At 49.6% G+C, this 26,610-nt stretch overlaps 1 protein-coding gene and 1 long non-coding RNA gene across 2 annotated transcripts in view; both read right to left on the bottom strand.

The window, feature by feature from the left end:
- LOC132472050 (uncharacterized) overlaps positions 1 to 26,610 on the bottom strand; it is a 75,688-nt gene that overhangs the window by 1,750 nt on the left and 47,328 nt on the right. The window lies entirely within an intron of this gene.
- The window catches only part of LOC132472047 (tyrosine-protein kinase CSK), a 37,225-nt gene that overhangs the window by 1,750 nt on the left and 8,865 nt on the right, over positions 1 to 26,610 (bottom strand). Inside the window, exons 2-12 of the mRNA XM_060071460.1 lie at positions 15,784 to 15,867; positions 14,387 to 14,500; positions 13,797 to 13,909; positions 10,377 to 10,596; positions 5,869 to 5,962; positions 4,272 to 4,337; positions 3,668 to 3,767; positions 3,001 to 3,091; positions 2,543 to 2,616; positions 1,595 to 1,790; positions 720 to 806 (exon numbers count right to left, since the gene is read on the bottom strand). Of these exons, the coding sequence (XP_059927443.1) occupies positions 720 to 806; positions 1,595 to 1,790; positions 2,543 to 2,616; positions 3,001 to 3,091; positions 3,668 to 3,767; positions 4,272 to 4,337; positions 5,869 to 5,962; positions 10,377 to 10,596; positions 13,797 to 13,909; positions 14,387 to 14,500; positions 15,784 to 15,798 (1,170 nt within the window). The 5' untranslated portion in view covers positions 15,799 to 15,867. The remainder of the gene's footprint in view (positions 1 to 719; positions 807 to 1,594; positions 1,791 to 2,542; positions 2,617 to 3,000; positions 3,092 to 3,667; positions 3,768 to 4,271; positions 4,338 to 5,868; positions 5,963 to 10,376; positions 10,597 to 13,796; positions 13,910 to 14,386; positions 14,501 to 15,783; positions 15,868 to 26,610) is intronic.

Below are 26,610 nucleotides of genomic sequence, written 5' to 3'. Positions count from 1 at the left end.
TGGAGAGATACAGAGAGACAAAGAGATGAGAGAGGAGAGCGAGAGAGGCAGAGTTTGAAAACAGGGAAAGATTGAGTATTTATTATTTCACTAAGTGTATAATTGTTTGCGTTGACTTTAGACCCTTTTAACTATTAGATATAAATAATAGATATAGAATAATATATATTTTTTTTTTCTGTGTTTTGATTTGTGAAATTTGGTCACAAATCTGAGCCAGCCAGAGAGGGCAACAGAGAGCCAGATCCAGATGGGGACGGACTGAAAAGACCCTTCTGGGAGTGCGAGTCCTCGATAAAGCATGCCCTCTGCTGGTCCTCAGAGGGTTAGACCCGCCTGGGAACACTTCTCTGTGTTTACTGCGCTGATGCTCATGAATGCATTATAGATAATGCATCTACGGCTACAGAGGAACGTGGTAGATATTCATGGTAAGTTAACCAGGGCGCACTAAGCTGTATCGCCGCAGTATCATAAATAACCCTATCATAAATATTTGGCCTGTTAAGAGAGATTGTGTTGAGACTGTACCTGTGATTAAGGGCTATACAAACAGTCAATGTGCACGGGTGTGGGTCATCCATGCTGTGTTTAACCTCTATGTACGCAGATGGAACGACGTTTCAAAGACACCTCAGCCACATTAACAATAAAGTTTATTTATTTATGTATATCAAATGGCCAACAGGTTCTTGGCAGAACAGGGAGCTTCTACTTACAATTCTGGGATAAGGCACGCGCCCAAAGGAATAGATCTCCCACAGCAAGATCCCATAACTCCAGACGTCCGACTTGGTGGAGAAGCGCTGGAGGGCGAGAGAAAAGGGACAAAGGCTGGCTGTGAATAAAGAGCAGGCAAACTCCTGCAGTCAACGTTCTTCAACCCCCCATGTTTTTAAAGCATAACTATACAAGTGGAAATGGACTTGCAGAAGGACCAGTCCTCATGAATGAGAATCTACAATCACCAAACTAGAATACATAATGGAAAATGGACCGCTTTTAACAGCGCTTTTCTCTGGGGGGGCTCAGGTCAGGGGTTTTTCATAAATATATGGCCTGTTAAGCCCTTTGAGACTGTACTTGTGAAAAAGGGCTGTAAAAATGAAATTGAATTGAAAATGTAATTATAGCCTCATATTGTGGCTCTGACAATGGGGATGTGGTAGCCCAGCTACTGCCAGATCAAGCTCAATCTTAGATTGCACTTTGGTCTGGAGAAGCAGCTGTACTTTTCTTCAACACAAGAGGCGTGATCAACGGTTCAAATGACTCTGTATTTAATTGGCTGCTTGCCGTAGCTTCCCTGTCGTCATTGTGTTAAACCAGCCAATAGCACACCAGGGGGAAAAGCCAGCTTGGTGATTGGCTCCCGCAAATTGTATCGAAGCTAGAAAGAAATGCATCGCTCTTCTCCAGACCCTTCTGCAGGGCGAACTCAAACAGCCGGCAGAATGGGCGGGGCTACCCAGTCTGGGGACGCTGCATAAGGTGGGCCTGACTGAGACCCTCAACGGATCAACGCATACACGATGGCTGTGACTTGAGGACCAGAACCGGTCCGAGGCAGTCGGTGAGGGTTGGGGGGGCCCACCTTCTCTCGGAGGGCCTCGGGAGAGGTCCACTTGACGGGCAGCTTTGCCGTGTCCTGCGTGGACGACGCCTCCTTGGTCAGACCGAAGTCGCTGACCTTGGCGATGTGCTCATCTGACACCAGCACGTTGCGCGCCGCCAGGTCCCGGTGGACGAAGTTGTTGGCCTCAAGGTACTCCATGGCCTCACACACGTCACTGGGAGGGGGAGAGGGGGAGAGGGAGGGAGAGGGAGAGGGGGAGAGAGAGGGAGACAGAGAGAGGGGGAGAGAGAGTGATACAGTGAGAGAGAGGGACAGGGACAGAGAGAGAGAGAGAGAGAGAGAGAGACAGAGACAAAGACGGAGAGGGTGAGGAAGAGGGACAGAGAGAGAGAAAAACACACAGAGGGAGATAATGAGAGATAGAGGGAGAGACACAGAGAAACAGACGGAGGGAGAGAAAGACAGAGACAGAGAGAGAGAGAGAGAGAGAGAGAGAGAGAGAGAGAGAGAGAGAGAGAGAGAGAGAGAGAGAGAGAGAGAGAGAGAGAGAGAGAGAGAGAGAGAGAGAGAGAGAGAGAGAGAGAGAGAGAGAGACAAATCAAGACATTGACCATCAACAACTATTTGAGACACGTCTTCGACTCTGAACATACGTGACAGCGTATTGATGGTGGAGAACTTTGATGACTGGAAAGGAGAAACAACCAAATCCTTTCCTAACTATTTACACCCTCCCATGAGTTGTGTGTTTCTGTCGCTGGTTAAACCCATCACACAGAGCTGTTGTATTCCTCACACTGGCTGAAGCTGTGAATCTTCAGGCAGATAATTGCGATGGACTATAGAAGTCTTTCTTATGTACATGTCAGAAGAACCGATGACCCATGGCTCTAAAGAGCGGCCGACAACTGATTGCTGGTCAGACGACCAGCGAGAGTCTAGCGGCGGAGGGGGGAGGGAACTCACAGGGAGAACTTGAGTAGGCAGTCCCCGTCCAGGACGGTCCGTCCTCTGGACCGCAAGTAGTCCACTAGACTGCCCTGTGGACAGGAAGCACGGGGGTGAGCACGTCACCGCTGATACCAGCGCACAACACAACAGCCAGAGCTACTTTATACCACCTTAAACGGTTTCTATAGGAAAGGGAAATTACATGGCATTTATTGTATACCACCTTAAACATTTCTATATAAAATAAGCCAAAATAACGTGGATTTATTTGAAACGAAAAATAAATGATTCCATCATGGGATCTGACCTCTGAGGGGCAATGGACTAAGAGTCAAAGCAGAAATGTAAACAACTCAGAATGTCCTAATCTAGCCCACTTTGAGAGAAAACTAGACGGACGGAGATGGTCCGTTCTGGTCTACGTCCTGAGGAGAGCAGCTTGGTGGTGGTGGTGGGGGAGGGGGGGGGCTGACCTTGGCCATGTACTCCGTGACGATGTAGAGACTGCCCCGCTCCTCCACTATCACCCCGAGCAACTGCACCAGGTTGTTGTGCCTCAGCTGTCTTGTGGAGGAAGACCCCAAGGTCAAAGGTCAGGGGTGGAACCAACAACAACAACAACAAACAGACACTTCAGCTGTTTACCGCTTCTGTTGATGTGATATCTCATCTCTGCATGAAGAGCGAGATCCCAGCACGCTATTCCTATACTCAGAAGTCCTTTCACGTGGTTGTGAGTCTAGTGGCTAGGGTGTTTGACGCCAAGACGTAAAAGGTTCTAGGATTGAATACCAGTGCCCACCAAAGGCCTAACTCCAACCAGCGTCTGAAGGACTTCATATCTGAACTCCTGCTAAGTTTATTTGGATAAAACCGACCGCTAAGAGACTAAATAGTACACATGTTAAGACTAAACTAAACAGTGTATGTGTTAAGACAGTTGAATAACTAAATAGTATATGTCTTAACTCATTGAAAGAACTAAACAGTGTATGTGTTAAGACAGTTTAATAACTGAATAGTATAATATGTATAGACAGGAACCTGTTCACTGAGGGATACCACCGTGTGTGTGGTCTTGTGTTTACAGGTTGTATTTAAAGTGGGCCACAGCACAGCGGGGGTCAGCGGGGGTCTTACGTCATGACGGAGGCCTCAGCGATGAAGGCCTGCGCCGTGGCGTCGTTCTTGATGCACTTCACCGCCACCTTGGTCCCCCTGTAGTCTCCAACCATGACGTCTGACACACACACACACACACACACACACACACACACACACACACACACACACACACACACACACACACACACACACACACACACACACACACACACACACACACACACACGTAAAAGGTATAGGTGCCAACTGACATAGATTCCCAATCACGCCTTCATACCCTCGCTGAGTACATTTAAAGCGCTGTTATCCACGCGGAGCTGAGTACAGCTGAGCTCTCCCAGGTAAAGCTGTGATGGGGGGAGGCTCTCCGCAACGACTCATCTGCCTTACTGATTACACACCTAATAGTGTCGAGCAAATGTTCAGAAAACGTTCATAACCCCAACCTCCGCCCACACTCCATTCTACTTAACAGAGCAGAAGGTATTGAGCAGGAGCAGTGAGAACTGCAGAACAGCGTAACGGCTGTCTCACCCCTACGGTAAATATTCCCTTGGTTTGTCGTGACACTAAGCAGAACTCTCCCCAGAACCCGTCCTGCTCCAGCACACGCCTTTACCTCCGAACTCTCCTTTGCCGATGGTCTGGATGAGTTTCAGCTCTTTCCTGTTTAGAGACCAGCCGCCTGTAGAGAGAGAGACAAAAACCATCAGTCCTCAGCACTGACCCTCACGCCTCCGAAGTTCAACCCAACAGCGACCACACAGTCGGTGGTCGCCATGTCACACATCAAGCTGGCCGGGATCTTCTGGATATCTTCCAGACGTAGTGTGTGGTGTGGCTTTTAATGTAAGGAGGCCCGAGTGGGAGGGGCCGGGTCATCCCAGTGGACCACTGCCCTGCGAGTAGCCCCTCAGAGTTAACGTTCACAGGACTCTCAGGCAAAGCAGTAGAATCCAGTGTGACTGATTCAGGGTAACTGCAGCATCAGCTGGGGCTTTAATGTGCTGTAGCACGGACAGAGGTTTGAACAGGTGGGTGTTGCAGTTTCACTTGGCAGACTGTCAACAGTCGGCCATTAACGGGGAAACCGAGCTTGTCGTGAAATGACAGAAAGAAGAAGAAGAAGAAGGAAAGAGAGAGAGAGAGAAAAAGAAGAAGAGAGAGGGGATGACGTGATTAATAGTCATCCAAGACCCTCCGTGTCCTGAAGGGGGCGATCACACAGAGGTTAATACTCTTGATTGATTCAGCGTGTGTGACGACAGCGTACGCGAGTCCGGTGTCTGAGAGAGGTGGGTGCTGCTGCCCTTCAGAACCACGTTAGTGACCGCCAGCCGCTCAGATCAGCGTGTGGGTAAGCCTTGATTACCCAGAGGACTAGTGTTAGTGGAGCTTAGGAAGGGCACCATACCCCTGGCAGCTGTGTGTGTGTAGAGCGTCCTTCTATATGCCCTTACATGCCAACCTCTAAGCGGGACATTGTGTGTGTGCGTGCCCGTGTTTGTGTGTGCCTGCGCATTTGTGCACGCACGAGAACAGTGCGAGTCTGAGGTTAGTGTGTGTGTGTGTCTGTATGCATGCATAAGCGTGCGAGAGGATGCAGGGCGATATATCGGGCTGGGCGATATATCGATATTAGAAACATATCAATATTTTTTTCAAAGAAGATAGCCTATAGAACGAGACGATATCGTCAACATCTATAGTATAATTTGCGTTGTCAGGAGATATATTAATAATATAATTATTATTAATATATAGGCTAATAAGATTCATAATATTCCGGAGGCGCATCCAGCTTTTGGCCGTGATATTATATTATATTGTAATGTTCGGCAGTGTCTAGTCCACGGTTTATTCAACCATCAAACTGTATTAAATTCCGAACAGTAGGAATAGTAACGGTAAATCCAAATGGTAGGTAGGTAGGCTATAGTAATAACAGTAGCTCCACGGTAACCCCCCCCCAATCAGCAGGGCAGGTCAACAAATATAAATATTTATCTTATATCGATATTCTGCTTGAAGATATCGAGTAATGACTTTTGGTCCATATCGCCCTGATGCAAGTGTATGTGAAAGTGTGCATTTGTGTGTGCACAAGGAGATAGTGTGTCATGTGTGTGTGTGTGCGTCAGGTGTGTGTGCATCAGTTGTGTGTGTGTGCGTGTCTCAGGTGTTTGTGTGTGTCAGTTGTTTGTGTGCGTTCTTACTCCTGGAGAACTCGTCCTGCGCCGCCACCGTTCCCTCCATCAGCTTGGGCTTGATCAGCTTGGTACACAAGCCGTCGGCGTCTTTGGTGTAGTGCTGCGGACACACACACACACACACACACACACAGATTTAGTTCACCAGTCCCTGTTGGAGACGTGTCGCCCACCGCGGTGGGTCGACTCTACAGGCGGGGGGAGCGAGGTGGGGTTTGGGTGGAGGTGCAGCCGCTGTGAACTCAATGTTCCTCTGGGACGACGGAGGACGGAGCTGAAGCGACGCGGGGTCAGGACGGATTAGTCCTGAGGCCGCGAGGACCTCGGCAGAACCTCAGCTCCTCTCCACGGGTCTCAGGAGACGCACATCGAGACCGGGGGAGACGCGTACGAAGGTACAAGACGAGGAATGGAACAAAGTAACGTGGGGCCCGTTGGGGACACGGCCCGCAGGCTGCACTTCGTGGTATAGTGCCGAGTCACAACACAGCACAGGCCTACAAGTGCCATGATGCACTTTGGGACGTAAAGATGGAGATGTTTGCACTTCCTGCACAATTTCTGTTCTGTATGCAGACTTATTAACCACAGACAGTTCTTAAGTGTGTGTGTGCGTGCGTGTGTGTGTGCGTGTGTATTTCGTTGTAGGTATATTGTTCTATATCGGAGCTCAAAGTCGTCCACACAGAGGGGGGGGGGGGGGGGGGGGGGGGGGGATTAACGCAGCAACCAGCAGAGGGTCGGGGGTTATTGATGGGATCAGTGGGTGAAAGGTCGGCCTGTTGTCTCCCTCCCCCAGCATCGGATCCACGACAATATCAGCCCACAGCCAGTCCTCCTTCTAAAGATGGTCGCGTTGCGGTGTGAGGTTCATATTGACGCGAGATCAAAATAGAAGCAGACCTATCGACCCAGTGTCAGACCACCCCACCTATACTGAACCCTTCCCAACACACGGAGAGGGGGGGAAGAAGAGACAAGGAGGAGGAGGTGAGATGAAGCGCGGGAGAGGAATTAAGACGTTCAAAGATCTAGAGGAGGATCAATAGTAACGTACAAATCTGTTGCAAGGTACCGATTTTGGAGAAAGCGGAGATAGGTAGACAGACAAAGAGAGAGAGAGGTAGACAGACAGACAGGCAGACAAAGTGAGAGAGACAGACAGAGAGGTAGAGGGAGACAGAGAGAGAGAGACAGAGACAGAGCGAGCGGACGTTGTAATTCAGAGTGAACAGCCAGGAGATTGATCGTGGGTCTTAAGCAGGCGCTCCAACGGTGTGATATGTTTAATTAATGCAGTAGCATTCACCTCCCAGAACCATGCTTAGCGTCCTGGCAGAGAGGGGGGGATGGATTAGGTTATTCATGCTCCATGACTTCCTGCTGGGACCGGTCGAAGAAGGCGCGCCGTTTTAGTACGATTCCCGACGCCCGTCGCCCCGCTGTGTGAAACGGAGCGGTTGAACGTCTTCAAACACAGCAGCAGCGCTGGGTGGCGTCGTGGCTTTGGTCTTCTATAAAGTCTTCCAGCCACCCTAATGAGACGCTCCCGCGCGTGTGCAGAGATTTCAAATGTAGAAATTACATCATAAACCAAGTCAAACATTAGCCTGAATCGTGGGAAATTCAAGGAAATGATGCTCTACTTTTAAGCGATTCCTTCTGCTCCGGGACACACATTCTGTAGCTGTTACAAATCTTTCATGTGCCATGAAGATTTCAGGGGGATATGCAAATTAACCCTCAGTGTATAATATTAATATATTTATTACTTGTGGTAATGTTACCCTCTTATTCATTCATAAAAGAAACCATAGTAGTTTTTAAAATACACTTTGATTCTTAAATGTATTGATTGGGATTTTAAACAGAAGATTTTTAAATAAACTGGACTGCTTAAATTAATGATATTTAAGTATTAAACAGACGCAACAAATTAATTGTAATCCCCTTGCTTCCATGAGTTAATGTTGTAGCTTTTAGTTTTAACCACCAGTGGGCAGCAGAGTGCCGAAACAGAACTTCCTTCTAGAATATACACCAATTACACATCAAGTCATTAAGACCAGCGCTGCCAAGATGCTGATTATGCACAGTATCAATAATCACAGACCAGTTCCTTACTGTTGCCAAAGGTTTATCTAAATGCAGTAAAATAAATCTGTATTTCACACTGGCTTCCAGCAGAACATCCATGTAGCATTAGGATTATTCATAGCAGCAGCGTCTTGTTCGGTTCACCACTAGCTACCCACTCACGCTTCATGTCCAACGCCTTCTTAATGCACAGAGCCGGGCTGACATCAGGGTGCCTGTCATACCCTCAAAGAAGGCTCCACAACGCTCAATTCCCCTCAATGTAGACAACGTCACCGTAATTGACATTTACATTCAGGGCATTTAGCAGACGCTTTAAACCAAAGCGACTTACAACAAGTACATTTGTCAGAAGAAGAGGAACAATATAGCGCTTTCGGTACAGTAAGGAAGTTCATAGAACCAAGTGCCAAGCACTAACAACTGCTAGGTTAACCCATTCCCCGCATACATGGTAGCTAGGATAAGATGCTACACGATGCCGAGTACTATTTTTAAGTGTCAGGACCTACAACATACAATAAGTGTGTACATTAAGTGCCAGCGCGTACAACATACAATAAGTATGTACTACTTTTCAGTTTGAATCAGTTTCCCATCCGTCACTTTGGGTTTTTGAAGCGGGTAAACGGATCTGTGACTGCGTTCATAACCCCGACCCGAGAACAGACTTGAACCTCTCCCTGTATCGGTTCTCTGCCTTGACGGGTGTGTTACCCAGCCCAGCCCTGGACTGGTTCCTCTGCATTGTGGGGGGAGGGGGGGGGGGGGGGGGGGGCGGTTAGGCAACAGCAGCGTGGCCGGCGTCGACACAAAGAGGAATGCCAGGAATCCACTCTCAGCCTACTATGGAGCGCAGAGACGGAGATGACAAGGGAGGAGAGCGGGAAGAAAAGAGCGAGATGAAAAGGAGGCGGGCGAGAGAAGGGCGGTGATACGGCCAGCAGGAGGCGAGAAACAAAAAGCAAGAAACAAAAGAAAAGGGAAATGAGAGGGGACAGACGACAGACGTCTAGTGAGGGCCCGGACTGGGGGCCCAACGTGGAGCCAGCGAACGCCTTCTGCTGCGTAAGGTGGGAAGACCCTTTGATCCCCTGCCTCCTTCACCGCTCTCAGAGGGGGAGAGCAACGTGAGCGGATCTCAACAGCCTTAAAGAGCCAGTGAGCCCAATGGTTCAGCTAGAATGATCTTAAAGAGCCAGTGAGCCCAAATGGTTCAGCTGGAATGATCTTAAAGAGCCAGTGAGCCCAATGGTTCAGCTGGAATGATCTTAAAGAGCCAGTGAGCCCAAATGGTTCAGCTGGAATGATCTTAAAGAGCCAGTGAGCCCAATGGTTCAGCTGGAATGATCTTAAAGAGCCAGTGAGCCCAAATGGTTCAGCTGGAATGATCTTAAAGAGCCAGTGAGCCCAATGGTTCAGCTGGAATGATCTTAAAGAGCCAGTGAGCCCAATGGTTCAGCTGGAATGATCTTAAAGAGCCGGCTTGACTACATATAAATCTTAAGAAACACTACAGCTCCATTTTGGTCATACAGGTTTCACAAATACCACAATCCCCCGGTTTCTTTTCCATCGATTAATCTAGAATTGATAATACAACTAAAATATGAAACTGATAAAATCGCTCATAGCACGCCATCCAAAGTGCTGTTTGCCTTAAACAAGATCAAATATTTGAATCCGGTGTTCATGTAAATGTCATTGGAATGCCTTGTTAAATACGGAAATGGGATTTCAGATTTTCTTTTCATGGTGACAGGAAATATAATTGAAGAAAATAATGAGGACCCCGGGCAAACATGTGCCCTTTAGTGACAAAGAAATACGGCTGACATTATAAACCTGAGGGCAGTAAAACGTTGCCTTTTACACGCGTGTAGCATGTTAACATGATGAAGGGTCTCTGGAACAGGGAGGACATGTGTAGCAGAGCATGGTACTGGTCCACCATGAAGAAAATTAATCTCTTTCTCTTCTCCTTTCTACATTCCAGTAGTGAAGAAATATGTTAAAAACAAAAACAGTACTGACCCCTCAAACTCGAGACCCAGTCAACGCTGGGTCAATATTTCTTCGCCACGGGCAGATAACAAAGCACTCTGCCCTTAACTGCAGCCTGACCAAAGCACATTAACCCGGATACGTCTGGTGTTTTCAAAATCACCCAGACGGACACAACGTTAAAATCAGATTAGAAGTGTCTGCAAAGTCTGCATAAAAGACTCATAAAAAACAAGATCACCGTAACCCTGAATAAAAAAAACGATGGCGGATTTAGCTCCTGATGGAAATAACAAATCACAAAACGGGTGAATGAGTGAGTGAAGGAATGAATGAGTGAATGGATGGGATTTGGCACCGACAGACATAACCGGATAAAGCTGGCTTCGGGGCCAGCCAGTCGGGACTCTCACCTCCACGAGCTGCATGAGGTTGCCAAAGAACTCCTCCTCGTCGATACTGAGCTTGCCGTTGTGGTAGATGATGCGGTAGTGCTCCACCTTGCTGTCGCAGCTGACGCAGAGGGTGTAGTCGCCCGGGTAGTTGGTGCTCTCCCTCACCAGGAACAGGCCCGTCTCCGGGGGGTACAAGAGCCGCTCAGCCTGCTCCCTCGTGATCTTACCATGGAACCACCTGGGGAGGAAGAGGAGGAGGAGGAGGAGGAGGAGGAGGAGGAGGAGGAGGAGCAGGAGGAGACAGAGGAGGAGGAGGAGGAGGAAGAAGGAGGGCGAGGAGGGCGAGGATGAGCAGGAGAAGACAGAGGAGGAGACAGAGGAGAGGAGAGGAGGGAGGAGGTCGAAGGAAGAGTGGGGAAGGAAGAAGAAGGAGGAGAGGGAGGAAGAGGAGGAGGAAGAAGAGGAGAAGGAATAAGAACACAAGTCTGAACCCCAGGTCGGCCCTAGCGTGTCCCTGTCCGTGTACCGTTGAGCCAACACTACTGACCAACACTGCTAACCCAGTTCTCGGTTGCCCTGGATCCAAGGTTTGAGTTTCTGCCAGAAATGCCACTGAGCCCCGCACACGTCTCAGAGAGGAGAGGTGAACCCCCCCCCTCGGAGGTGGCAGGTAGCCTGGGGATGTGTGGGGGGGGGGGGGCTTCCCCCTTCCTGTTATCCTGCCATAACAGGAAGCGAACAGGAACACGGCGGTGGGCCCGTTTGGCAGGACACTCAGAGCTAGGCTAACCCCACGGTAGCGGCTGGGAGCGAGGCTAACCCCATCGTAGCGGCTGGGAGCTAGGCTCAGACACAGCAGCAATTTATGCTTCTTTTGGAAGCATAAGAAGAAGAAAGGACAATAACATTCGCGATCTAATCTCCTCTGTAAAACTCCGCTTCATATTGCTATGATCGGATATAAATAAATAAATTAAATAAATGAAATATATATCTATATATATCGTACAAGCATGAAGTAACCCTATGATCACACATCAAATCATGCGTTCAAATGTCAACAGAGACTTCTTAAGGATTTCATCCCCGTTTCGATGAAGGTCGCCATGTTTGACGTCTGGTGGGAGCTCTGAAATTATCGCTGAATATCCTTTTCTCAAGGTTGCTTTGAAAGCAGTCTAGACCCACACCCCCTCTGCAGCAGCAGGGAGACCCCCGGTCCCCCACGGACCTCCGAATCGACCCGGGCGGGACCGGCCACACCAGGTGATTTATGTATTGCAATATCAGCCGAGCGAGACGACTGCACCAGTGCCACGCAGCGCAATCAGCAGTGAACATCACAGTGTGATGTGGCCTGAGGGGCCGCAGCCATCGGTACCGGGTATTAGTGGAAGGCTTTCTGGGAACGCTGACCACACACATTGCGTTACACCTCTCTTCCCCTGAATTAGACGTTGACCTTTACTCATATTTTTAGCTGCCATTTTGTTCCTTCCCGTATGCATAATATATGTATCCCGAACGTTACTAAATATACATTTCAAACGTTTTGGCTTCACATCCAATATGAGGGCCCCCCCCCCCCCCCCCCCCACAGGCCAGAGCCACCGGCAGAGGAGATCAAAGGACCACCGAGAGGAGGAGAGCACGTGTGAACCGGCCCCGCCACCCAGGCCCCCCAGCAGCAGCGTGGGTCAGACGGTGGCAGACATGCCCACGGGGGGCCAGCTGACAGGCCGGCTGGCCAGTGGGCGCCAATTAACTCCCCATATTGATTCTCCCCGGCTTCCTCCTCTTCCTCCTCCTCCTCCTCCTCCTCCTCCTCCTCCTCTGCCCTGTAGAGACAGAGCGCTGCAGAGAGGAGCAGAGAGGAGCAGAGAGGAGCAGAGCGTGGGCCCCAAGCCGGGGGCCCAAGTGCGGGGGCCCAAGAACGTTGGGGCTCACTGCTACCTCCAATGCTACAAGGTAAACCATAGCCCTGGCCTCCGGCGACAGCAGCACCACACCACACCCAGCCATCGCCCGTAGCTACTGATGAATGTTTGAGTGCCAGCCTTCTGAGTCACCACTCAGGCATGAACTTCCTCTTTTCCACAGCCATTTCCCCCAGTTCACCTTTCCATCAAAACACAGCACATTTACATATGTTCAGTTTCTCAGTTACCCACAAGCAGAGCGCAAACCCGCGACGATGACCGACATGTTTCTGCTCCCCCCTCACCGGGCCGGCACCCAGCTGGCTCGTGGGATCGCTCACTTTCACATGATCCACTCAAATCCCCACGGATCAAATCAGATACACCGTGTTCACAGCTCGGAACACAACCCAGTGGGCACTGGACGAGGATACCGTCTGCGACGCCAGAGACCGAACCAGACACCATGGGGGCGCTGTCATTCTGTTCCTTACACACACACCCCCCCCCCCCCCCCCGCCAACCTCCGCCCATAAGCCCGATGTCCCCGCCACAGGGAGGCGATAGAGAGCAGCTTAATGAAATAAGAGATATCCAGGAAGCACCAGAGAGATGAGGGGAGTGTGCGTCCGTCTGCACACAGAGCCCCTCTGTTGCCATTATGTAAGGCCGTGTAAAGGGAGAGGTCCTTCCCAGACACATCTGCTAGCAATTCATTACCCAGTCCGCGGGCGAATAGCAGTGACTGCAGGGCCCGTGACCCCCGCTGACCCCTACCGCCATGGAACCACCGGCCGGCTATGCGCTGACGTCAGCTGCGGGGGTTTGATGATCAGGAGACGACTCACTTGCTATGCTGGTTCCTGGGCAGGGAGTGGGCTGCCATGACGACACGCTGCCTGACCCGTGTGCTATTGGACCGAGTGTCTTGAACGGGAATCGACCATCCATCACCAGATAGCTTCAGTGTTCTCCTGGCAGAGTCCGTTAAATCAACAGAAAGCGGATCCCTCTCTAGATCTAATCAGACTAAATTACATTTATATAAATTACCCCAATAGTCACTAGCAGTCGAGTTGGTTAACGCTTTAACATTTGACACTTTCCAAATAGTACTAAATGGAAACCATCATTCTGCATTGACCGACTTTCAGAGGACCTCCCCGCCCCCCTCATAGGTCACCTTCCAACATGTAGCTCGGAGCTTTAGAAGAAGCTTCGTGGCAACCATCTCTGGTGGAGATGTGAAACGAGGGCGAGGGTTACACAGCTGCACCACTCGGCCCTCCCACTTCCTGTTTGGGTTCCTTCACACAAGCCTGTCGTTACAGTTCCCCCTTTGAGTCCACCTGCTGCCCACACAGAGCGGGCAGGGAAACCCCACCCAGCCCAGCCACCATCCCCACTAGAGGACCGAGCCCTGAAGGCTAGAGGAGATAACATAGGTGGCAGGTCTGGTAATCAGCTGGGATTGGCTTTGAGGCCAGGAGAGTGGGGGTCAGGGTTCAGGGGAACTCACGGCATGAGGCTGAGCTTTCCTCCTGACTTCACGCCTTCTCTCTTCTGGACATAGTTGGCCGGGATGGTGCCCTCTCTGGCCCCCGTGTTCCTCGCTCGGTACCAGTTCGGATCCTGGAGAGAGAGAGAGAGAGAGAGAGACGGAGAGAGAGACGGAGAGAGAGACGGAGAGATAGACCGAGAGAAACAGTGAGACAGAGCCACACACTTTTAGCTGTAGCTAAACTTGAACTTACACTGCACTGGCGGGTATTTACTCAAACGTAGGGTTACAGCCGACTATCAGGCAAAGAGTATTGCTTCAATCCACAGTTACGCCAGTCTACTAGCAAGCGTCCTTGAGCAATGCCTATCACCTACTTACCCCTACTAACAAACTAACTAACCAAATAACTAACTACTACTGTGCCTGATTTCCCTGGAAGTCACTTTGGAGAAGGGTTTTCTCTGACTACAGTAAATCAGTAAACAGTTCGCTCTCTAGCTGGCACCCCGGTCTCTCCAGGGACCAGGGAGAGGGTCTGACCGGGGTCTATGCGAGGGTGAAATCTGCGTGGGTGAAATCTGCGCGTGTGAATGGGCCTCGCTCACCCTGGTGACTCCGATGATGGTCAGCACGTCTCCCTTGGCGAAGGGGAGGTCCTGTTCGTTGGTGGCCTGGAAGTTGTACTTAGCTACACACTCTGTGCCAGTGGACCACGGCACCTGAGGGGAACACCAGACAGACGTCACCAGACAGACGTCAGCACGGGGCTCTGAGGGGCCGAGCATGTGGGCCTTCCTGAACAGGGTTTCCATTCAGGTGGGCGATACATGGATGCATATTGTTTAGCTTTGTTTAGAAGCACTATGTTACACACATGAACAAATCATACAGGGACGGTTCGTAGTGTCAAATATGATGAGTATAGTAAAAGAATAACATTATCTTTCATATAACATAGCCTTTAACCACACAGAGGCATAATTAACCTCAGTTGGATCTAAATCGTACCGTTTATGAATTCATAGGAAGACGTTCATTTATATATATTAATGTGTGAGAAATACCTCTTGAGTACAACGTGAGATTAATCATTTATTCTGGCCCGGGTCTATTTTCACCCTCTTTCAGAGAACAGATGTGTCTCAATTTAAAGGCGGGCTCTACTCCCCTCAGTGTGGAGCGTCTCTGACCTTGGGAGGCGGTTGCCATTGGTTACCCGTACTATTGGCCTGATCCGACAGCGAGAGCTTGCTCTTTTTGTTGCCGTGGAGTCTTTAATTGGCCCAGGGGAAGAGCAACAGCTAGGATGCTAATGTGTAATTATGTGTGAAGGTAAGGCGGAGACAACGGAGGCTTTGGCTCAGAGACGGTTAATATGAAGGTAACGCAGAGTCTGTGAGTGCATATATATATATATATATATATATATATATATATATATATGCACTCAGACTCGGCGTTACCTTCATATTAACCGGTGGTAAATATTTCACAATTTACCACCTCTCGTTTTGAAGGCTGAACAGACAATCTGACTGGAACTACTTAGCAGGTGTCCGTATATAAGGGGTTAATGCACAACCTGCAGCCAATCAGAATCAAGTATTCCCCCAGACTGTGTTATGTATGTAAATGAGTGTGTGTGTGTGTGTGTGTGTGTGTGTGTGTGTGTGTGTGTGTGTGTGTGTGTGTGTGTGTCCTTCTGTATATTTACAACATATTTTCATTCATTTGGTTAGATTGGTATGCTGATTGTTATTGGATCCCAATGTATGTTTGCGTGTGTATGTTCGGCCCCTTTGTCTAACAGAGTGAGGCTGGGACAGAGCTAAATCCCCAGACTGACAGAGCCTCATAAAGTCTGGTTACATGTCTAATGGAGATCATGCAAAGGCAGGCGGTGTGCAGACGGAAGCATGTGAGCCCAGCCGGCCGCACAATGGCTCCATCCAGCGAGGACGACAAACACACGGGAGGGACTGAAGCCCCCCTCCTCTCTCACCTGGACCCCAGACATGACGCAGGGTGGGGGGGGGGGGGGGGGGCGTCCACACTCGGGCTCACTGGTCAGCAGGTACCATGGGAGCTGGGGACACAAGAGGAGGAGGAGGGGGTTAGGATCCAGTCCGCTCGGGGCCAAGAGACACCGCAGGCACAGGCATTAACAGATAGAAGCGTTGATTGTTCACAAACGTCCATTAGTGCTGCAGCAGCAACATTTCTAATGATGCATCAGAAACACTATCACTGTGCTTCCCTGGAGGAGGACAACATAACAGCCGAGCATACATGGACCCACTTCTTAGTATGTAGGATCAGGCATTGCAGCGACGGAGCTTAACTCTGCTCTCCACTAGGAGCCTCTCAGTAGTGTTCAGCAGCCCCCGCTACCCGCCCCCCCCCCCCCCCCTCCTCCTCCTCATCTCCCCTCCTCCCCCTGCCTTTCCACTCTCCCCCCCTGCATTCTCTTCTCCCCTTCCCAGTCCTCCTCCTCCTCCCCTCCCTCCGCTACCCTCCCTCCCTCTCCTCCCCCTCCCCCTCCTCCTCCTCCCTCCCTCCTCTCTAAAACAGAAGGGTGTATTTTGGAGAGGTGACCTTGGAGTGTATCTGTATGAAGGGGGAGTCGGTGTAGCCTGGATAGAGACAAGCCTCTCCCTCCGAGGCTGATAGGGTCTGCTGTCGTGTGTATCGGGGGAGAGGCGCAGAGCCATGCTTCACCTGAAGGGGCTTCAAGTGGGACTATAGTGCATGAAGGGATGGAGGGGAGACGATAACACTATTTGAGTAACATTGTGGATAAATGGCTTAACTATACTTCCGATTTGGAAACCAGGTCTGCCATGACAAGCCTTTTTGTGTACCACTTTCGTACAACCACTGCTTAACGTCACATTACGTCAACAACGATTAGCCGACAACACCACATGACTCCTAGTAGTGTGTCCTTTTCCCAGCGGTTTACTCCTGGTAACTTCCTGGTACTTTTGGATTTAAACGGTCATGTTATCGCTAAACAAACAGCGCACAGAGTGAGCACATGGTCATATACTGAAAGCATTGTGTCGGCCAGCAGTCAAGGGCTCCCTTGTAATAGAGATTTCAATATCTTCACCTGGTTAAATAAAGGAAAAATAATCAAAAATAAATATCACAACCTGCCACCATGGCATTTTGAAGTATATAGCCCACTGCAAGGTTTAGCAAGGCAGCATATCAAGAAGACTTTGTGTAGGAGAATATGCTTGTGTTCTGATGTTTCTCTGCTGGCTGCGGACCAATCTTCTCCCCCCATCTCCCTTCCCACAGGCACAGAGAACACAAGGCAGCGAAAGGGGAAGTGGCTCACACACATTTTCCGATTGCGTGTGCGCGGCATTTCCTGTATTACAATCCACGGTGATCCAGTGTGCTCCATCAAGGGGGAGGGGTCCTGCTCTTTCACCGGCCGACGTTCTCGCCAATGTTAAGCTGGAGGCTGAACACTTCTGCTCACATTAGGACATGAAATGCACTCATACAGTTTAGATTCCAGCGTTTCCTCTGGGTCAAAGTGTTCCACCCTAATCACAGCGTAAACGCGCTTTGATCCGCCTCCCCGATTGTATCACAGCCTTCATGTCGCCGTGTTTAGAGACCTGCGTTCGTCCCACTCCAAAGCCACCAGTGTTTTGTAGGACTTATACATTCCAATAGGGGATGTTCATTTAATTTGTCAGTCGTGTGCCGAGAGCAAACGACTTCCATGTGTGGATGTCTGAAAACACAACAACAATAGCTGGTGTTCGCTAAGGCACCCTGGGCTCGCTGGCCTTCCCTGATCGCGTCCCCGACCCGGCTAACAGCGCTGCCACATCCTGCACAGGAACAGGAAGGGGCCTAATTGCAGAGTCCGCGACAACCAAATTTAGCCCCGGCTAGGACCGCTCTCTTCGGCGGAGACAAAGAACGTCTCTTTACCAGGCAGAAAACACAAACTAGCACAAAAAACAGATGATGTCATCTATGAGCATCAAACACATGTTTGCAACAGCGCTGACACCAGTTCTGACTGGAAGTTCCCACAACCGTTCCAAACGTAACCTCCAGCCCGTCATCATTAGATCGAATGTGTCACGGACAGAGACTTTCTCACCGACCCCGTTGTGGTTTCCACAGAACGGGTCAGGACTGGATTGTGGCGATGGTTTGGCACATGGCTTACCCCCTCCTCTCTGGAGGCCACTGCAGTGTTAAGGAGGAGGGGGGGGGAGTTTACAGGATGGAGAGGAGGAGGAGCGGACGTTGGCGTCTCCACGGCGATGCTGCTCACCAGCCCACAGCGAGGCTCCAGCCAATGGGAGGAGGGGAACAGGGAAGGCTATTCTTATCGCGTCCCTCGTCGGCAGGAGAAACCCCCGGAGGCGAGGAGAGAGCCGCTGCATTACGCTCACTTCTCCCCCGCACTCTGAGGCAGTCAATCAAGTGGCTTATGGCTCGGCCACTGAGCGCGTGTTTGTTTGTGCGTAATTATTTGTGTATATGATTGTGAAAGTGGGTGTGAGTGTGTGCGTATGCAAGGGCGTATGCGAGCATGTGCATGTATGAGTGCATATGTGATTGTGTATGTGCGTGAGAGAATAAGAGGATGTGCGTGTGTGAATGCGTGCGCGAGTGATCGTATGCGAGTGCGTGTGCGTGCGTGTGCTTGCGTGAGTACGTGCGTGTGTGCGTGAGTGCGCGCTGCAACCCACGGTGATGTGCTCAATGGGCCCGACGTGTTACTACAGCTGGCAGGACTGCAGTGCCAGCAGCCCGCTCCCTTTGTTATCATCACCGTCCGCACGACGACACCGGGAGACTGCGTGGCCACAGCGCCATGGCAACCACTACAACAGCTGTAGGGAGCAGGCAGGGCTGTGATTCAGCAGGGCCCCGCTCTGAGCCGCGGCAAAGCCTCCGCGGTGGTTCCAGATAACGGTCATTAGCGGGGCCAATAGTTCAGCCTCAGCCGGATGTTGGTGGCCAGCTCCACTCAAAACAGATCCATTTATCTTCCGCTCTGCTGCAGTCTACCATGGTACTGTGCTTTGCTTTGTTTATATACGTCTGCATTTTCAAAAAGGTGAACGATTCATCAGAGAACCCTGATCAGGACTGAACTTTAAAGCATTCAGATTTACCGTTTACAACATCTGGGTCAATGAGAATACTTCTGTTGTGTAGTGAGACTATTCAAAGAGCGATATTTGACCACCATACAAGAGCTTCACCTTTGACCTACTGACATATCGACCAAACACAGAAACCCTTTCACATGAGGTGCAATATAACCACATCCCTAATGGCCATGAACGACGACGGATGAAACCATCAACAGGAATAACCAAAAGCAGGTCTCCAGCGTCTGCCTGAGAGCCCCCTCCTCACCGTTAGAGAGCAGAAGGATACGGTGTTGAGTATGGCAACCACCGTCCCCAAAGGATGGCTTTCCTGTCCTAGTCTGGATGCATCAAATATTGAAAGAAACCAAAAAAGAGTCTATAACGGGAATAATGGGATCCCATAAGGGAGCAGGAAGATGAAACACTAGATTAGGAGACGTGAACGCTGCTCCGGGTGAGGCGGTGCCCGTGGTTGATGCGAGTGTTTAGGTGTGAGGCACGGGCCAGGAGCCCCAGATGATCCTACAAAGGGCCCCTGCTGGCCCAGCCGGCCGCTGGGGGTGCAGGGTGCATCCTTATCCTCTCGGGGGACAGCGGGGCCCCTAATCGCCCCGTTTCATGTGGAATGGGGCCGAACTCACGGCAGAGCGGCACTGCACACAAAACGGGGAATCGAGTCGGGCTTCAGTTTTATTTCTCCTGATTTATTTAAATTGTGCGTCTGCTCGGCTACACCGACGACAGCAGACGCTCGAATTCCAGGAGGAAATGTAATTTACAATCCCTAGTGACAACACTGTAGGGGCTGTCACACTCGGCCATAGACAGCCATTCAATACGTGCCAGTTAATGACATTCCCAAAGCTCGGTGCGTCAAGCAAACATATGAAGGCCGGGAAGCAAAGTGCTTACGGTTCAAAATACCAAACAAATCTCACGGGTTTGTCATTTCTCATCAATCTGCTTTTGTCTCAGCTAACGGGGTTAGGCATAGAATGGCCCGGTTGTTTCCCCAGCTAAATTGTACTCGAGTAGGAGGAACCGAATATATATTGAACCAAGAGACTCCTATTGCATATACAGGAAGTAACTTCAGTCCCATATCCAATATGGAACAATTCGATAGCATGGTTGACAGATGATACATTGGATTGATGAGCGACACACAATTAATAAACACATTTTGTGATGCATGTGCACTTTTAGAAGATGGGGTACTCATATTAACATGCAACATATTTCCTATGAAAACATATACACCCCATACATCATGATAATTCCTTTGACTCACAGTATGAATGACGCCATCAAGGCACACTACTGTAGATTTCCAACATGGGTCCTCTGACCCGAAACTGAAATAAAAGAGTAAACATCGTTAATCCTAAAACAGCCAGCAGCCTGGTAGAAAGCATTCTATTGCCTGTTTTGGTAAATAGCTGTGGTGTGCGTCCACACCGCAGGCAGAAAGTGTGAAAAACAGTGTGTGTGTGTGTTTGACACATTGATGACTGACTTCCTTTAGAGCTTGTGGTGAGGCCTGCAACTGGGGACACACACCATACAAACGTTCACACCAAACCTACACACACACACACACACAACGGGATCTGACAACACCCACTCAACTTAATGAATGAAAATAGTTAGTAAATATAGGTCACACACAGAAGTGTTTAGAAACTGGCTATTCTATTACGACTTTAATATGAAGTACTATATTACATCATAGTTTTGTAATATTGTAGAACTGTTTAGTACTTGGCTCCAGTCCTCTAGATTATTACTACCACACACGATGTCGAACAAACATAAATGTTGAAAAGTTTGTATCCTCCACTACATGATATTGCTGGGGCATTGCTCACAATCCTCTCGTGTTCTGTGTAGAAATACAATCGTGGAAACCTTCAGACTCTGGGGTTTTTGCATACGGTTTTGAGTAGTAACGTTCCGACAGCTTTGAACACTGAACAACAAGCGAGACACGCAGGACAACAAGTCGATATTCAAACTCAATCATGTCACTGGGAAAATAACACCAGACAACCATATGACAATTTGACATTTCTGTCTATATTCATGGAGAACACTACAGCAACGAGGCGAACAGAGAGGAAGAATACACCGTGGACGTAGATAGGGCTTCAAATTCCACGTTAACACATTAATTATCGGAGATGATTCAGACCGATCGGATTCAGGGGGAACTGCAGCAATAATGAAGAACTCTGTTGTGCCAAGTACATTTCACCTCACACCATAATACTTCCTCCCCCATTGCACACAAAAATATGTAAACAAACAAACAAATACTGCATACAAATCTTTTTGAATTTCTCTTAGGGACTCTGCGTTCCATGCCGATGTCAGGACCGCAGAGTCGCTCCCCACCTCCCGCTAAACACTCAAGACTTACTTGTTCCTTTGGATAAAAGAGTCTTCTAAATGCCTTAAACAATCCACCACATTTAGCGGTTTTACAGTTACATGTCTTTATTGATCAATAAGGCTGGCCGGAGGACTATCTATGTGCTGCCCCAGAGTATGCCCCCCCCGCAACCGATCGCCAATCTCTGGTGGGCACCGATGACGCTGTCCCGGGCCGCGAGCCCAAACGGACCGGCCGCCGGCAGAGAAGCAGCGCTTTGATGAAGGAGGCGTCAGCTGACGGACGGCTTGGTGCGGACAGACGGCACATTGGCTGTTCTTTTCTCCTTCCGTGAGCCGGCCGCGTCCGAGCACAGCGCTGGTATTGTCCTTCAGCGGCAGTGAGGGAAAGCAGGCAGCGGAGATATGGAAATGTGACCTACTGGGTATGCAAATATGAAGAATCAGCTCCCCGCGCGCGCACTGGAAACACGGCGTCAACACGTCCTGAGCAGCGCTCTGAGCAGGCCGCCACGGGGACAAGCTCTCAGAGGGTCAACAACACAGGAGTTGTGTGTTTCTCTGCATTTCCTCATGTGCAGAAGGCCTTCTACACATGAGGAAATGCAGAGAAACACACAAGGACACAGCACTGCCGGCAGGAGGAACGCAGCCTCCACTCCTCACAGCTTTCCTTTCATCCTTCCTCACACCTTCCCCATCATCCTTCTTCACACCTTTCCTTTCCTCTTCCTCAGGTGGGATTGAGGCGTGAGCAGTAGCGTGCGGTGCCCCTTCATTTCGGTGGGGCAGAAACTACTGGCGTGTGACCACACCCACAATTTATATATATTTTTAACATGTATATTTTGAGCTACATTAAAACATGTTAACTAAACTAATTGTGAGTAAGAATTAAAAATAAACTAATACCCTAATGTTACTGCACGCTTTTGAAGTGCCATCCGCAACACTCGTCATATGATGTCGGGCTAATTAGAATAGCCCATGTGCAATGGAAATACCAACTCTGCAAAGTCAAAAATTTCAAAGGACAAATTCAACATTATAGGGAAGTTATTTCTTCCATATTTTATTTTAACAATCTAACAACAATTTAACAAAAGGTTTAGCAGTGCATTGCAAACACATGAAAAGTAGTAATACAAGTCATCAATCAAGCAGACCTTCGATTAGGAACTTGGCCCGACGATGTGTGCAAATCTCTCAATAACAACTTTTGAAATCAGGTATTTCTCAATAACGGCTGTTTAAATCAGGTATGAAATCAGGTATACAATTTAAATACCTGCTGAAATAAATAAATAAATAGGCTTCAATGCCGAAAGATACAGGCGGAGTAATTCGATTTTAAACAACAGTCCTAGAATACGACCATTATGACATTACCATTATCACAATTACCATTATTATTTGCGGGGAGTTCGCCGCCCCACCTGCCCATATGGAAGGCACGCGCCTGAGCGTGAGATGATTAGCAGGGAATCGTCAGGTTCATGAGCGGTACAGAAATAAAGAAAGCGTGTTTCAGTCTCCATGACTCCATGAAATGATATGCTAATGAAAGGGTACACATGTCACATTATGTAAATGACAGTAACCCCGTTGAATGGAGGACGCTACAGCTCTGACGTTATCTACCGTCTCCCCATTTCCCCCTCGAGTGGATGCAGACACCGTGTCAACTCTGACCCCATGAGAGCAGGAAGTTCAACACCACGCCGTCAGCGCACAGATGCCCACTTCCTTCCTGGTGAAAAAAACGTACGTTAAAAAGATGACCCCACGGACCCCCACGTGATTGACACCCGGTCCTTCTGTCTCTGAACAAGAGCAGGTGGCATTCTCTCCGTGGAACGGGTGGCATGCTTTAGACCGAGATATGCAAACGAGTATTTAAATGAGAACAAATGATAATCTAAGGCTGCATTACATCCAGAAGCAGAAAGCATAGCATCTGTTTGTTTCTCATTCAAAGGAAACAGCCCAACGAGAGCGAAGTGGTTTCAGAAGCTTGCCTATTTTAAAACCAACACACCGGTGTGACTACAGCAGAAGAGTGTTTATTCTGTGTGCGTCGACGCCGTGCTTCTCCCCAGGTGAGCCATGGGGGGCGGTGACATAAGACCCACAAAGCCGTTCAGCTGGCTACACGACGCAGGGCCGCGGCATCCAACACCAGGGAGAGAAACAAACACAATGGATCCATTCTGTTTCCCTAGAACAACAGAAGGAGAAGTTCCCCTGAGTGTCTTTGATCCTCCGCCCGCCGTGAGTCAGAGCGCGGGCGGACGGCGACGCCACGGAGACCGGCCAGCGGGGAGGAAACTCAAAACAGAACGCGTTTCCGTCATGATGTAATGTGGGCGCCTCTGACGCATGTTTCTGACCATGTGTATCCAATAATCAAAGTCATAAATAAATACCTTCATACATTTAGTGACTGAGGAGAATTACACATTTTTCACGTATGGATTTTGTGGAACCAGTTAGACAAGTGCTGCAATATGGATTTCTTTATAAGGTTATGTGCAGGAGTCCCAGAGAGAGCTAGACTCTGTCCATCTGTAGGGTAAACACGGACTGACACAAGCCTGTGAATCCCTTCCACACTGTAGCTGTAATTACGGGCTTTCCGATTCATTTCATCAGCCCTTCAGAAGGGGAGAGTGTTCTGCTATGATCTCCAGGTTAGGTGATCCTGAGTGCAGACCCTCTCTACTTAACTTAATCCCACCAAAACAAGACCAGAAACTATCTAGATGTAGGCCTCCGTATGGAAAGTAAGCCATGAAAGTGTAACAGAGATGAACAGCATTACTCGAGTCATGCATGAATACGATCTAGGCCGGGCTTTTGAAACTGAAACACACCACAAGTATCCTAGCCACCTGCACACAGAAATATGTTGTAGGGTTTTGACAGAGTACTTTATGACTGTTTTGGTAAGCAGCCAAGAAAAAGCAACTGTGCCATCTGTAGCATTATCAGGTTTTTTACATTAGCAAAAGCTAAAAATAATAAGATGAGTTATTCAAACCAGTTAAGAAGTGGAATGTATTTAAACCCAGTATTAAAATATGTGTCAGACCTGAATTGGAAATTTGATAACTGTTTAAGGGATGGGTATCACCAAACCTGATAGAAAGGGAGAAGGAGAAATAAGAGGATCTCATGCTACTGAGCTGAAGTGTACATCCTGACCAGCAGTCACCACAGACACCTCGGTTAACAAAACTGCCAGAGCAGCATCCTCTAGTGCAGACCAGAGCGATGCAGAGTCAGACACTAAACGCAAGATTTAAGTGAAGAAACGGAATAAAAACTTTTGGTCTGCAAGCCCTCTGTGGCACAAGAAATGAACCGGAGGGGATGCACTTGTTGGGGAACAGGTGCTTACGTAAGGGGGAAGCCTGTTTGTTCAAACTGCAATAACGTAGTGCACTATGTAATATTCATGAGCGTTTGTGATCCTCTCCATGGTTTCTAAATGAGCCTCTAATGTGCGTACACGTACCTTTAAACTCTTCAGTGATGGCTGTGGACCCGGTACCAATAGAACAGCAATGATACTGAGGGATAATACAGACCCGAAAGCCTTCAGACAGGAAGGCTATTTGGAGCCGTAATTACTTAATTGAGAGACCAGCTCAACATTACCATTGAAAGAGCATCAGAGAGCGAGAGAGACAGAGACACAGAGAGAGAGAGAGCAAGCTAGTGCTTGGGCATCCGTCTCTGTCCATGAACAGACGGAAGCTGGCTAGCTTGCTGGTGCGTGTGGACGTGCGTGCGTGCGCTGGTCTGAAGTGCTTCTCCCCCCATTAGCTTCAGGTGAGAGTTCCTGTTAACTCAATTTGGTTGATGAGCGCAGACAGTGACAGAGCGGTGGAGGAGGAGGGAGAGCTGAGGAAGAGCAGCGGACAGAATGACTGAGCGGAGGGCGAGAGACGAAGATGAGAGAGAGAGAGAGACGGAGACGGTGAGTGAGAGTGAGAGCGATGGTGGTGAGGGGGAAGGTAAGGGAGGAGAACACAGTGCATGCTGGGAGCTTGGCCGTGCATCAGAGGCGGAGACCGGGGGAAAAGATGGCGTTCTCCTGAGCGCCGCAGGACAGGCTGAGCAGCACGGCTGAGGTAACCAGGCGGCGATGGAATAATGTATGAGCCTCGCAAATGAGGAAGACCAAAGCCCCCCTCCGGAGGAGGTCCCTAACTGGCATCATGCAGGAACCTCCACACATTTATAAAGGGCTGTTCGACCCAGTCGCCACTCAAAGCACTTTACAATATTGCCTAACATTCACCCATTCATGCACACATTCACACACCGACGGCGGTGTCGACCATGCAAGGTGACAGCCAGCTCGTCAGGAGCAGTAAGGCTGAGGTGCCTCGCTCAGGGACGCCTCGACACCGGGGATAGCACCAGCCACCTTCCGGTTACCAGCCAACCCGCTGTACCTCCTCGTGAGCAACATGCCGCCCCATACCACAGTCACCCTCCTCCTCCCTAGCGCTAGGTGAACGAGGTTAAAGTAGCAGGCCATGCTGCCCACTGCAGCTATAAGCCTAAATCATGATTCCAATATTCACCAGGCTATCATAAACAATGTATCAATATCAACTAGTTCATATCATGAATGCCATGTGAAGGCTCCCGGTGACCTCTGACCCGGCTGAGGCAGACTGTGATACAACATCACAGCGGCACATCCAGAGAGCTCAGAGGGGGGTGGGGTGTGGGACTGATGGGGGGGGGGGGGGGGGGGGGCTTCCACTGGGCAGAACCGCAGCACGCCCCCCCCTGACTGCTTATCCTTTCACATCAGTCACAAGGGGAGGGGGAGGGTGTGAGTGCGTTTGTGTGCGTGTGTGTGCACACAAAAGCTGCTTATTAGCGGCGACAGCTAAAGGATGGCAGGGAACCAATATGGCAGAAGTGTGTGTTGTTGAGCTCCGTTCAACAGATAGAAGCTGCATTCAGAGATGGCTGCACTGATGATATGGAGGGAGAGGGAGATAAAGAGGGACAGAGGGAGAGAGCGGGAGAGAGGGAGGGAGACAAGGGGGTGAGGGAGGGAGGGAGAGGAGAGGGTGAGAAAGGGAGGGAGAGGAGAGTGAGGAGGCTGTTATATTCCTGGTGCTGCTTGGAATGGAACGAGACGCCCCGCATGAATAATGGAGGCTCCGCCCCTCTTGCTGTAGACTCACCAGCCCCTCCCACTCAATAATTGATAGCCAACCACAGGCCTCCATTTGCACAAGAACCACTGCTGGGACGGGGGGGACACAAGC

The sequence above is a fragment of the Gadus macrocephalus genome, chromosome 14 (assembly GCF_031168955.1).
Source record: "Gadus macrocephalus chromosome 14, ASM3116895v1".
NCBI classification, from domain to species: domain Eukaryota; kingdom Metazoa; phylum Chordata; class Actinopteri; order Gadiformes; family Gadidae; genus Gadus; species Gadus macrocephalus.
This window is presented reverse-complemented; position numbering and strand designations above follow the sequence as displayed.